We start from the raw sequence: 14,273 nt of genomic DNA, 5'->3' as shown, positions 1-14,273 counted from the left end.
ACCACATGTCTTCCCATGTAAAGGTATGCCATCATTATTTCAGTTCCCAGTTATGTCTCTCTCAGTGCCAAGACACGCTCTCCTCATCTTATTTACCAAGCAAGGTTCTCCCCACATCAAGGTATGCTCTTTTCATCTGCTCATCCTTGTTTCTCTCCATGTCAAGGTATGTGCTTCTCTTTCATTTCCCAACCTCGTCTCTCTTAACCTCAACATACTGTCTCCTCATTTCGTTTTCCAACCATGTCCCTCCTCATGTTACAGAGTTCTCCTTTCGTCTCATATGCCAAGCATATCTCTCCTCATGTCAGAGCGTTCTCCTTCTGCTCACTTCCCAGCCACACCTCTCTCAACATTAAGATACGCTCTCTGCATCTCACTTCCCGACCATATCTATCTCAACATCAAAGTATTCCCTCCACATCCTAATTCTCAACCACATCTCCACCTATGCAAAGTACGCTCTCTTCATCTCACTGGCCAACTACGTATCCGTCCTAGTCAAGATGTGGTTTCCTTACCTCAATGGTCAACCTCATCTCTCCCCAAGTTTTGCTATGCGTTCATTATCCCATTGATGTAACTCGTTGCTCTGTATGTCAAATTTCTTTCTCCCAACTCTGATGATTTGCATCACATTTCCAGACATCGAGGTAATTTCCTGACGGTACTGCTCCATTTCATCCCTCCACAAGTCAAAGTGTACACATTCCTGACCATAGTGTTCTTTTTCTTGCCCTACTTCAAATTATGCTTTTCCCACTTATTTGACCCATCTCTCCATGTGTCAACATATGCCCATTGGTTTACTAAGTCAGAGAACACAATAAGGAAAACTCGATTGTTGAGGATGTGGTACTACACAGCTTACCACATTGCAAGAAGAGTGTCAGTGCACTCACTGTAATTATCTTCAAATTGCAATTACATAGGAAAGACGCGACGATGGCTTGTGTAGTTGCTGAGGATAATTATGCTGAATCCCTGTACAGATACTCATCTCCTAACAATTCTGAACCTCACTTTCACTTCCGCTCGATTTTCTAAATTCTCCTTATGTACTAAAACTTCGCTACAAACAAGTAATTCAATAAGTAACTGTAATTACGTGGTGGACCTCTTCAGTTCACCTATATTGTAATGACATAACATCGAGCACTGCGCTCAAAGTCGCTTCAACTTCCATAAAGCTAATGTACGAATATTGGTGGTCAAGAGGGACTAGTGTGTATCAGTAGCTAGATATATATTTTTCTTCTTCCATCAGATCCTTCACTTTGGAACAGTAAACTTTCTGGTCTTGAGACCACGTTTCGAGTCTAAGTCATTCATCTGATCACAACCGTTGAGTCTCCAACGCAGTTAGTCACCACAGCCTAGCAGGAATACATTTTAATACACAGGCGGTTTATATTATTGCTCGTTCATCAACCCTAAGACTGATTCAATGCAGTTCTCCATTTGTGTCGCCTGGCAACTATCTTGTTCTTCGTTTCAGCACAACATCTGCATCTTACGTCATGACCGATATATCTTATATTCCCATATCTAGGTATACCGCTGTGTTTCTTTCTTGCAGCTACAGTTTTCGTCATCAGTAACTCATTCAGTAATACACTGATGGAAATGGAAAGAGTTATACCATGAAGCACCAGTGATGTGCATCAGGCTTCGTGGAGTCATTCTCACACGTATTAGGAAAGCATGCTCATACACTCTCTACGACCATAAATGTTCTGCTTTGTAAGTATGACCCATAAGCAGGCATGGCAGTCAACTTTAAGTGACTCCCATGAATACTTAATGACGACTTGACGCCTCGGTTTCGCAACAAAATGCATTATCTTGCACTTCATATAAATTTATATGTCATAACTTTTGATTTTTATCTTTGTTAAATTTTTGTTACTGATGATAACTCGTTAGAGTCCAAACTAGTTAACTGTCATAAAATCAACAAAATTAATGGATCAGGTTATTTGTGAATAAAAAGTATTCTTCAAAACAGATCGCGTGCTCCAGTTTGCCAGTGTCTGATTTCATACACAACTGATCCCGAAATTCGTGACGCAAAGAAGAAATGTGATAACAGCGAAATTTATTGCACATATTTGAGACATGACAATACATGAGTGGTTAGAACTGCACGCACTTTAACTGTGACGGTTCAGCATGGTTGGAAGCCACCACATGCCGCAGTCAGAAACTCTAGACTCCGTCGCCTGGAATCAAAGAGGGCCTGGGTGTGCTGCAGGAGAACACAGTGCCACATGGTTTCTATCCGAGGCCACAAAGCGTCTACAGTGATTGAAGAAGGACCAGAACAAACAAGATTACGACTAACCATATCCCAAACATGCTCAGTGGGTGACATGTCAAGTGAAGTTGCAGCTCACGGACACAGCAGTAGCCATCCTTATCAAAGAAGGCTTGGACACTCCTCACAACATGTAGCCAGGGCATTTGCTTGCTGAAATATGTTATGTGGAGCTTCCTGCAGGAGTGGCAGTGCCTCAGGGTCTACAGGTGATAGTGGGTCCACAACCGATTATGTTGAGATACGGAACCAATGGTCGGAAATTCATGTTTATTGTGTTATGGATATGCACAGGGTACATCACATAACAACAATTTACCACATAGTAATTGTTCAAAGTGGCGACTGCCAGTCTCACTGCGTGCATGGAAACTGCACATACAGTTCTGCCGCACTTTCTCAAAGATCCCTGGTGTGTATTGCACCAGGCAACAGGCAGTTTGGACCCTAGCAAGCAAGTTTTCGTCCATTTCTACAGCGGTTTCATACACCAACGTCTTGACCTAACCTCAGAAATAAATGTTCAGAAGTGCGAGCTCCGCAGTCGCAGTGGCCAAGGGAGAAGACCTCCCCTTTCTACCCAGTGACAAGGATATGTGTTGTTCAGTTGCTCGTGGACATTAACTTTGAAGTGAGCTGGTGCACTGTCATGTTGAAACAAACCACATCCTTTGCGGACAACAAGGGGTACGATGTTAAAGAACTGTGGCTGCATATTTTGCAGGAAACACCAGGTAACATCGGCCAGCGAAATGGGGAGCCTGCAAGTAAGATCCTATTAGGTGATCTTAGACAGTGCTCATCTATTTGTTGACTGAGAATTGTTGCTGGTGGCGACCAACGTGAGTGGCGTGGGTATTGTCCTCACTCCAGACATGGCTGTTGTGCCTGCTGAAAACACCATTACGGATGACTGAGGCCTCATCTGTGAACAATACAAACTGTACGAAGTTCGGCAGTACAGCACTGAAATGGATAATCCATTGACAGAAGGAACGCAGGGCTCAAAATCCATTGGTCCCAGTTCTTCCACACTTTTTTTTTATTGGGGTGTAATACCTTTTCCATTGGTACTCTCCACACTGTATCCTTTGAAGTGTGCGTTTAATGGGCAAGTTGGCAGGTGATTTTTGCTGGGTGGTCGGCCACATGAAGCCAATACCATATCCTCAAGATCTGGTGATGTTTAGACCTGTCTTTGGTGGGAATGTTGGCTGGCTCTCTGTGGTGCGAGCAACCCCATCTCTTGTAACTTGGTATCCACAGAGATAAACTTCTTCCACTTACGACGACACCTGTTGGGGAAGCATTCTCTGTACGTTTGAGCCGCTTTAGGGCTCTACATCCTGCCTCGCCATACATTAAATGCATGTCAGCCAACTCTCGTGACGAATAACATTCCATCTTTGGCTACACATCACACACTGTACACAGTAACACACCTCACCATGGACGTATCACAAGGTGTCTGATGCAGCTGGCACCAGGGATAGTGGTGTGTGTGTGTGTGTGTGTGTGTGTGTGTGTGTGTGTGTGTGTGTGTGCATGTGTGTGTGTGTGTGTGTGTCATAAGTTAATGCGCTGTGAGATACATGCAGTTGTCACAGGACGACCGTGCTATTAGCGATGATGTGTACAGTATGACTTGTTGGTGGTCTGGGGTGTACGCTGTTTATCACCCACTTCCTCTTCCAGTGTACAACAGACAACCAGGATCTTTGCGAGGGTGTGAGAGAGCTGTATGTGCCATTGCAATACATGCATTAAGAATGGGGGTCGTCGCTTTGAACAATTACTATGAGCTTGGTTGTTGTGTGGTGTACACTGTGTCAGCACAGTAAATATGCATTTCCGACCATTGGTCACTATCTGCATGTAATCATTTGTGGACCAAGTATCACCTGTTGCAATTTGAACCAAAAAGTTTGAGACACCCTGTATAGTCACCCTGATGGTTATGGTTCAGATAGCTCTCAAAATATAGGAAACAAGATCACATGTTACAGACAATTCTGCTCCAAACTATTACACTTTACGTTTGCCCACTATGCCACTCCCAATGCAATCTGCCCAACCGAGCTAATCACGCTATCATCTAACAAGTAGTGGCCATCATTGTGGGACAAATTGAAGTGAGACTCGTTCGAAAACAACACATTATGCCACTCAGCACGCCAGTAGTGGCGTTCATGTGCCTTTTACTGTCAGAGGCTTTCGTGCTTTCTCATCAGTTGAAGATGATGTAATGCCATGCGTGATGCGTGCCACCAGTCCAGCCCTCAGCAGATGGCATGGAACTGTCGACGCAGACAGGTCCACACTTTTTGCAGTGCTTCAAAGTCAAGCCAACGCTGTGGGTGGAGCTGCTCTGTCGATTACGGCCATGCCGTGGACAAGAGGGCGGTCATTCCGCACTACCGTCACACTGTAAGGTCCAGTACCCACTGGCCTCAGTGCACGACCGTTCTCTATCCACTATAGTTGAGTCGGCATAAGTTGATTCTTCACAGTTGCAGTGTGGACTGGGCGCGACAGCTTCACGCGCGTACGTCATCTAATAACATAACGCTATTTTTTTTAAAAATGGGTCAAATGGCTCTGAGCACTATGGGACTTAACTTCTAAGGTCATGAGTCCCCTTGAACTTAGAACTACTTAAACCTAACTAACTTAAGGACATCACACACATCCATGCCCGAGGCAGGATTCGAACCTGCGACCGTAGCGGTCCCGCGGTTCCAGACTGACGCGCCTAGAACCGCTCGGCCATCCTGGCAGGTAGATTTTTTTTTAAACGTCTATATGGCAACACTTTAGTCAACCTGTCGCATTCTTTGCTTCTACGTGGCCATTTCGTTTGAGGACTCAGCTCCTGCTGACTGTAGCACTATGCACGACCTCTCTGGTCAAAAAGTGCATGTATGCCGTCTCCTTACAATTTCAATCATGTACAAAGGTTCCGCTGTTCTTCACATCTTCCGATTCTGGAGTGATTGAGACCACTCCTTGTAGGTATTGCAGTTTTCATAAATAGTTTTATACTATAACACTTCTGCACTGTCAGGGATCAGGACTGATCGTGAAAAATAAATAATTAAAATAATATGAGCAGGAATTAAGTTACGTTTCTAGTGTATTTGTTTTTCGTGGTGGTATTCCGTTTGCTGTGGATTTATTTGTCGCTTGTCGTTTTTTATTTGTGCTTTACTGTTGTTATTTGAATTTACAAATAGTCATTTCGTCAAGTGGATGTGTGATGAACGCTAGTAAATGGAGTGCCAAGTCGAGAAATCGAATCAGCCGTGCCTGAGGCCTGAAACGTAATGGACAAGTGCAATCAACGTGTTTCGACATGTTGTTCTGTTTGAGTTCCATAGAGAGGTGACAGCAGCAAAGACAGCCAGAAACATTTCAGCCGTATATGGGGTAATTCCATTCGCTAGAGCAAGGTAAGAAAATGGCTTTCTCGTTTTAAGGAGGATCGTCTCGACATTAGTGCCTCGCCACGTGCAGGAAAACCTTTGGGGTTCGATGAAAATCGTTTAATCGAATTAATCCACGACGATTCGCGTCGCTATACTCGAGAGCTAGAAGATGTGATGAACTGTGCTCATTCCACTTTGCATGCAACGGGAAAGGTTCAAAAATCGGGTGTGTGGATACCGCACGCTCTAAGTAAAAATCACAAAAATCGGCGGGTGGCCATGTGTACATCACTACGTGCTCGTCGTCAATAGGCTCGTGAACAGTACCGGCCATTCCTATCCCGTATCGTCACTGATGATGAGCAATGGTGTCTTTATACTAATACGAGCAAAAGCAAGGAATGGGTGAGCCCGAACAAAGCAGCAGCTCCACGTAGAAAGACCTGCGCACATCCACTAAAGATTATCTAATGCGTGTGGTGGAACAGCGACGGTGTTATGTACTACGAATTGCTTCCCCAGGATGTAACTATCATTGCCGACATTAAGTCTCCCAATGAGTCGTCTTGCACACGGAATCCAAGAAGAACGACCAAGAAGACTGTGTGAAGTGATGCTACCGCACGATAACTCCTGCCCACTTTCTGCTAGACTGACAAAAAGCAGTATACAGGAGTTAGGTTGGAAAGTCGTTCCCTATCCACTTATTCACCTGATCTTGCTCGCTCAGATTTTCACATTTTCCGCTCTCTGTCGTATAACCTTCATGGAATTTCCTTTCCGGATGAAAATGCGCTCCGAACATGGCTCGAAGAGTTCTTCGCCTCGAAACCAAATGATTTCTACAGTCACGGAATTTAAAAGTTACCACAGCTCTGTCAGACTGTTGTAAATAGTGAAGGAGAATATACACTCCTGGAAATGGAAAAAACAACACATTGACACCGGTGTGTCAGACCCACCATACTTGCTCCGGACACTGCGAGAGGGCTGTACAAGCAATGATCACACGCACGGCACAGCGGACACACCAGGAACCGCGGTGTTGGTCGTCGAATGGCGCTAGCTGCGCAGCATTTGTGCACCGCCGCCGTCAGTGTCAGCCAGTTTGCCGTGGCATACGGAGCTCCATCGCAGTCTTTAACACTGGTAGCATGCCGCGACAGCGTGGACGTGAACCGTGTGTGCAGTTGACGGACTTCGAGCGAGGGCGTATAGTGGGCATGCGGGAGGCCGGGTGGACGTACCGCCGAATTGCTCAACACGTGGGGCGTGAGGTCTCCACAGTACATCGATGTTGTCGCCAGCGGTCGGCGGAAGGTGCACGTGCCCGTCGACCTGGGACCGGACCGCAGCGACGCACGGATGCACGCCAAGACCGTAGGATGCTACGCAGTGCCGTAGGGGACCGCACCGCCACTTCCCAGCAAATTAGGGACACTGTTGCTCCTGGGGTATCGGCGAGGACCATTCGCAACCGTCTCCATGAAGCTGGGCTACGGTCCCGCACACCGTTAGGCCGTCTTCCGCTCACGCCCCAACATCGTGCAGCCCGCCTCCAGTGGTGTCGTGACAGGCGTGAATGGAGGGACGAATGGAGACGTGTCGTCTTCAGCGATGAGAGTCACTTCTGCCTTGGTGCCAATGATGGTCGTATGCGTGTTTGGCGCCGAGCAGGTGAGCGCCACAATCAGGACTGCATACGACCGAGGCACACAGGGCCAACACCCGGCATCATGGTGTGGGGAGCGATCTCCTACACTGGCCGTACACCACTGGTGATCGTCGAGGGGACACTGAATAGTGAACGGTACATCCAAACCGTCATCGAACCCATCGTTCTACCATTCCTAGACCGGCAAGGGAACTTGCTGTTCCAACAGGACAATGCACGTCCGCATGTATCCCGTGCCACCCAACGTGCTCTAGAAGGTGTAAGTCAACTACCCTGGCCAGCAAGATCTCCGGATCTGTCCCCCATTGATCATGTTTGGGACTGGATGAAGCGTCGTCTCACGCGGTCTGCACGTCCAGCACGAACGCTGGTCCAACTGAGGCGCCAGGTGGAAATGGCATGGCAAGCCGTTCCACAGGACTACATCCAGCATCTCTACGATCGTCTCCATGGGAGAATAGCAGCCTGCATTGCTGCGAAAGGTGGATATACACTGTACTAGTGCCGACATTGTGCATGCTCTGTTGCCTGTGTCTATGTGCCTGTGGTTCTGTCAGTGTGATCATGTGATGTATCTGACCCCAGGAATGTGTCAATAAAGTTTCCCCTTCCTGGGACAATGAATTCACGGTGTTCTTATTTCAATTTTCAGGAGTGTATTATTGATGACTGAAGTCTCTGTTATGTGTATCTATTGTGTTTATTAAGCTTATGGAAGATGGCCTAGATCAACTGAGACAGTCATCGATTTCCGTTTGACAGATAGTTGTGTGTGTTTGTCGGCAGGAATGGTTCTCGCGCCAGCAGCTGGTGATGCTGGTGCTCTTCATCAACATCTCGCTGGCCATCATGTTCTTCAAGCTGCTCACGTAGTACACGGCCCAGACCTCGCCGCCGCCGCCGCCGCCGCCGCCGCCGTTGCAGGCCTCCGCCGCACAGCGGACACGCCCCTTCGTGTCTCCTCGGGCAACAACAGAGTTTCACCGGGATAGGATTCGTGACTTTGTTTTCTTTTTGCGAGAAAAGAAACTAATAGCTACTTGTGAATAAAAAGAAATACCACCTAGCTTCCAAAACTCCAGTTACCTATTCGAGAAGAAACCTCTCTTGTTTAGAGACTAAAAATATTGCAAAAAACAAAAATAACACTTCTGTACGAAACTCGAGGAAGAGATACCAAAGGGAATGATTAAAAGATACGCTTGAAGGTCTTTATTTATAGAGTGTTGTATATGTATGACATATTTTTACATGGAGAGTCTCATTTGACATTTTTTCACCTTTTAACGCCTGTATAAGGTGGAGTAACAACTTTGTACGTCATGTTTCTGACCGCTGTGTATATTAGTGCTAAATTTTTACTAGCATAAGACTACTGTCGTTTTGTATTCTGCAAAAAATTTTATTGGAGTTATCTTAGCGAGGTTGTTTGTTAGAGAAACTGTGGTCATAATTGGCAAAGGGCTCTTCTTTGCTGTTGTTTTATTCTCATCCACGCAAGCTTGATATTGCCGGGATCTGTTCTAGGGCTGCATACGTGTCAATTGTCATACGGTTTACCGACATCGTTTCGTTGCATTGCAGGTTCAAGGGATCAAGCACAGTTTTCTCTGGATGCGTTCCAGTGTTGCCTTGTAATTTGTTGGAAAGACCGTAGGCTATCAACTCTGGTCCGATCTAGACATCGGATGTAAGATTTCGCCCGCAGCGTCTGGATTGCCTTTGTAAAGGCGAGACAGTGTTAGTTTGTGTAGAAGGGCCGCTGACGTGCTGTACGGATTCCAAATCGGGATGAGCAAAAGATGAGCATTTCTGTGAAATAACGTTTATAAGGAAACCCCGAGTATGTTGTATTAAAGCATATCAAAACTCTAATTCACTAACGGAGTGGACGCTCTTCACCGATAGTATGGGTTGCTCTTGCATGAGGGGTGGGAGGAATTCACGGATGTGTGCCTTTCAGTAGAGACTCTTTTGAGAACAAAAACTAACGGAAGAGATAATGGCTGTCTAAATTAGTTTCACGTATGTCGCAAAGGAAATATCTTGTCCTTTTGTACTTTCAGAAACAAATGAGAAGATATTTTAGGACTGCTCATTATATACCTTGTTACTTGTTGTCTAGCCAAATTATTGGGACTAAGATTTACTAACACTTTCCTACTGCTAACGTAATAATAGCAAGTTCTCTACTGTAAACTGTAAGACGCTTAAGAGCGATGTTCGTTATATACAACGGAATTAGGCCGTTTCTTGCAGATATGCTACGACGAGCTGTTTTTGAACATTTATACCGTCGCCTCTCCCGTGCCAGCTAAATCTCCTAGAGATGGCGAAGAGCGGATCTTCTTGCCTAGTCTCGCTGGCATTTATTTCCGGTTGTGAAAAATAGTTGCGCACTTCGCCTTTCCCTCGAAGCTAATCGGTTTTATACTTTGAGACACACGCACAGAATTGATCGCAGGCTTTGGTTTGGTGTGAGACTGCCCCGTGGTCTTAATATGCCGTTTATTTCTCCTTTTCGGTTAGGACAACCATAAACCCACCCCGCGCGTTCCTTGTAGACGCAAACTAAGCGCTGCACCCACTCGAGAAGAGTCGATGTGTTTCTGATGAGAACCTTATCCTGGAAGAGCTCCGCTTCGCGATCTTCCCATTCCATTTTCGGCTTTGGCTGTATAGTCGGACTGTTGCATATCTGTCGTCCCCATTCCACTCGTGCTCCCATCCGCAGTTGTTAATTTTCCTGCCCCTTGCTCTCACTTTGAGAGCGGTTGTATGAAATTGCGTGTTTAGTGTTATCCCCCGTCCCAGTTCTTGTTCGTGGATTTGGTTGTAAGAAGTCTTACCGTGTTGCAGCATGATGAACGTCGTTTTTGTTAACGCAGGCTCTACGCTCGGTGTGCAGGCATACAACCTAGTGGAAGTAGTTTCCGCCCGCGTGAATGCCGTGGCACGATATCTTCCAGATGGTTACGTGTCATACTGAACTTGTCCAACATATTGTTGATCTGTAAGTAATTCAGCATTTTTCAATAAATCGCTGATGCGATCTGCTAGGGTTTCCCAATCTGTCCAGTTAATATCACCTATTTTGACGCATGTTACCAGGAGTATAAAGAAATGTCGACGTTTGCATCATTTGAGCTGCACCACGTTTCCGCTTTCACCATCGTGAGCCTGTACAATGAGAAAGTGTTGGATGTTCATATGTCAGTGTCCACCTGCCTTCTCCGTGAAACGCACGATTGACTAACGAAGCAATTTACTGTTAAGCTTTATTTTCTGCTGTTGAAATTCTTGTTCATGTTTTGGGCTACAGTGGAATGTTGACCTGCGGCGGAGCGACACCTGTCCAACCACAGCCCGGTCCGTGACCACTGGTCAAGAGTGAGTGGGTAATTCTGGTAAGCCGGTGTTGCAGAGGTACTGTAGGTGACTCTCCCACCAGCACCACTCCAAGTCTTATGATTTGTTACGGTGATCTCCAGTTGTCTGAGAAGTAGAGTGCCACTCAGTCACTGTTCAGCTGCACCTGACGAATGTGGAGAGATCTCTGTCATTTGCATGCTACTGAGCAGCTACACATGGACGAATATTTGTTGCTACAGAACAGAGGAACACATTGCTGCTGTAAAAATCTATGACTCCATCTGGCGACGTCAACAGGCAGTCAACAACGGCGCGGTCGAGAGTAAATTATGCGTGTTTTTTTATGCATACCACGTGACCGCGCGAAATGTGTTCAGGTGCAAGCGACGAAGGATACGGAGTTTGGAGCGCGCTTTCTCAAGTTAGCGATTATTTCCTCTCGACTGGGCTGAGGCTATAGACCACCACTGTGCCGTACTGATATGTTCTGCATAACTATCACTGTGTAGAGATTGTGAATTGTTAAATGTAGGTCTACATCGTAACCAGCTCCTCTGAAAAGATCAGTGACGTCTTCAGTACCAAGTGGTCATCGAGAGATTGTTAATTTCAAACTTTTATGACTTAAGTTGAGGGACCATTGCTAAAGGGCTGCCAGCCAAACGGTGAACATCGTGCATTAGAGAAGGATACTGTGCAATCTCTCCTAGGCGCCGACAAACAATGCACAGGTGTCGATATTGTATCGAGCTCCACCATGTAAGGAGTTTTTACTCAATGGTGTGTCGGACACCAAGAGGAAGCGAAATGAACTTTCCCTCTCTGGGCAGAAAGATAACATATTTTGCATATGTTATCGGTGTTCGGAACTCAAGAGCCAATAGCAGGGCAGGAGGAGAGTTGAAAGGTGAATGGGGCTGGTCGGTGGGTCAGGGGTCGCTCTGCCATCTACTGTGGTCCTGTTCAGGTGCTAAATATAACTGTGGAATCTAAATACAGGAATTTGTAAGAAAACTACTTGTGTGTTGGTCTTTTCTCCCACCTCCCCACACTGGAGCAGGGTTTCTCAGCGGAGCACCACGCCCACCTGGTGTGACGTCCAGCAGCCACGAAAGGTAGGTGAATCGCCTGAGCATAGCCTAGCCAATGAGACGCACGATTAAGAGCTTTTGACAATGATTCCAAACAACAGATACAAACATTTACTTTTTTTATTTTTATCCATATTTCGCAGCTTCAAACATGACGGTATTCAATACACTGCAGGTATGATTTAAAAAACGCCTTCAGTCACAACTTCTCGAGTTTTATTAAGTACGCGATGCATTTCGGTATAGTGTAATAAGACAAATTACACCCGATGATGGAGCTACAGGGTCCGAAATGCATCGTGTACTTAATAACACACGAGAAGTTGTGACTGAAGGCGTTTTATAATTCATACCTCCAAACATTTATGCTTGCTTAAAATTCATAGTCAAACCACGTCACTGTTTTCAGAGTGTCAGTTTAGTGATGACACTGTTTTTTTGCATTCGATAAAAGTCTCACTTACATCAAAAACAGGATGTCCATTTCAAACTTCCACATTTCAAAGACCTCGGGAAAAAACTATAGTAGATATGATAACGAAATTGTGCCACACGCTAGAGCATCTCAAAGGGTTTATTTCCTCGCGTCTCACTTGCCAACGTTCCAACAATTATCACCAGAGTGCAGCACGATCGCATGAAGTGAAAATGACGACTCTACAACAACGCGCGCAAGGAATAGTGTGGTTTGCGTTAACAAACTCGCCGATTACTGTGCATGGAAATTATCGTAGATTGTGTGGATATAATTCACCAGATGTGAAAACAGTTAAGAAATGGTATCGTCAGTTTCTGAAAGATTCTGGCGGGGTACATCGTATTGTTCCAGAAGAAACAGCGGATACATCAGACAAGCGTTTCTCAGAAGCCCATGTAAGTCAGATCGGCAGGCATCTAGTTAACTTACGAGTTCCCCGAGCAACGTTACATCGTGTAGTACAGCAGCGTCTTCTTTTGTCTGCTTACAAAATGCAAATTCTACAACATCTGTTGCCGGACGACAAACCATGCTTATAAAACGTTGCTACGGATATGCTGCAGCGTACTAACATGAATGACAGCTTCCTGGAAAGATGTTTATTCTTAGACGAAGCAAACTTTCATGTACTGGGTACGGTTAATTGGCATAACGTTCGGATTTTCAGCTCGTAACATCCACACTCTGTCGTTTAACACGTCCCTGCTAGACCTAAATGGAACAGCTGGTGAGGGCTAATGCACAACAGTATTGTTGAGCCGTTCCTATTTGCAGAAAACACGAGAATGGGTCAGTGTATGTGGACATGTTGGAGCAACGTGTATACTCTCAGATACAAGACTTGCAACCTAACTTCATAAAACCGTCTTCTAACAGTATGGAACCCTACCGCATTGATCTGCAGCTGTTCACAAGTTCCTGCATGCGAAATTTACAAATCGCTGGATCGTATGCGGAGGACCCGTTGCCCTGCAACCAAGTTCATACGACATTACCCCGTTGGATTTTTTAAAATAGACGATATTCCTATGTTACCATGTCATGTCATAGATGCGATTCCAACAATGGCGGAGAACATGATACGAAGAACATGGCAAGAAACTGAATACAGACTCGATAATCTTCATGTTACAGATGGTTTACATACGGAGGTGTACCGATGATTGTTAAATAAATTTTTTGAGATGCTCCAGGATGTTGTGCAATTTCATTATCATACCTGATGTAGTTTTTTTTCTTGAGTCTTTGAAATGTGGGAGGTCTGAAAGGGCCACCCTGTATTTGGCCCGGCGAGGTTTTTATCGATTGCATAAACAGTGCCATCACTAACCTTTGAACAATGGTTTCACTATTAATTTTAAACAAGCGTAAACCTATAATATTGTCAACTCGTGAAGCCAGCTACACAGAATACTTATTTTACTAGCTGTAGGCACTACACCCACAAATTAAATGCAAACTCAATAGACGTAGGAGTGCACCGACCAGACAACAGTCATGGGTTAGCGGTATGCACATATACAGACGGTAGTTTTGGGCACACAAGGTGTACAAGGGAAGCGCGCTGGTGGAGCTGTCTTCCGTACTCAGGTGATTCATGTGAAAAGGTTTCCGACGTGATTATGGCCGCATGACGGGGATTAATAGACTTTGAATGCGGGACGACAGTTGAAGATAGACGCATCAGACATTCCATTTCGATCCTAGACCATTGGAAAACCGTGGCCTGGTCAGATGAGTCCCGATTTCAGTTGGTAAGAGCCAATGGTGCGGTTCGAGTGTAAATACAAGTTGTTAACAAAGCACTGCGGAAACTGGTAGTGGCTGCATAAAGGTGGGGGCTGCGTTAACATGGAATGGACTGGGTAGTCTGGTTCAACTGAACCCGTCATTGACTAGGAATGATTGGGTTCGG

The 14,273-nt window shown here is 45.5% G+C and overlaps 1 protein-coding gene across 1 annotated transcript in view; it reads left to right on the top strand.

Annotated features, from left to right (window-relative positions):
- Positions 1 to 11,806, top strand: part of LOC124615806 (junctophilin-1) — an 873,471-nt gene extending 861,665 nt beyond the window's left edge. Inside the window, exon 11 of the mRNA XM_047143946.1 lies at positions 8,204 to 11,806. Within this exon, the coding sequence (XP_046999902.1) occupies positions 8,204 to 8,290 (87 nt within the window). The 3' untranslated portion in view covers positions 8,291 to 11,806. The remainder of the gene's footprint in view (positions 1 to 8,203) is intronic.
- Positions 11,807 to 14,273: the final 2,467 nt, after the last annotated feature.

This window comes from Schistocerca americana, chromosome 5 (genome assembly GCF_021461395.2).
Source record: "Schistocerca americana isolate TAMUIC-IGC-003095 chromosome 5, iqSchAmer2.1, whole genome shotgun sequence".
Classification (NCBI taxonomy): Eukaryota; Metazoa; Arthropoda; class Insecta; order Orthoptera; family Acrididae; genus Schistocerca; species Schistocerca americana.
Note: the sequence above shows the minus strand (reverse complement) of the source record. Positions and strands in the feature narration are given on the sequence as shown.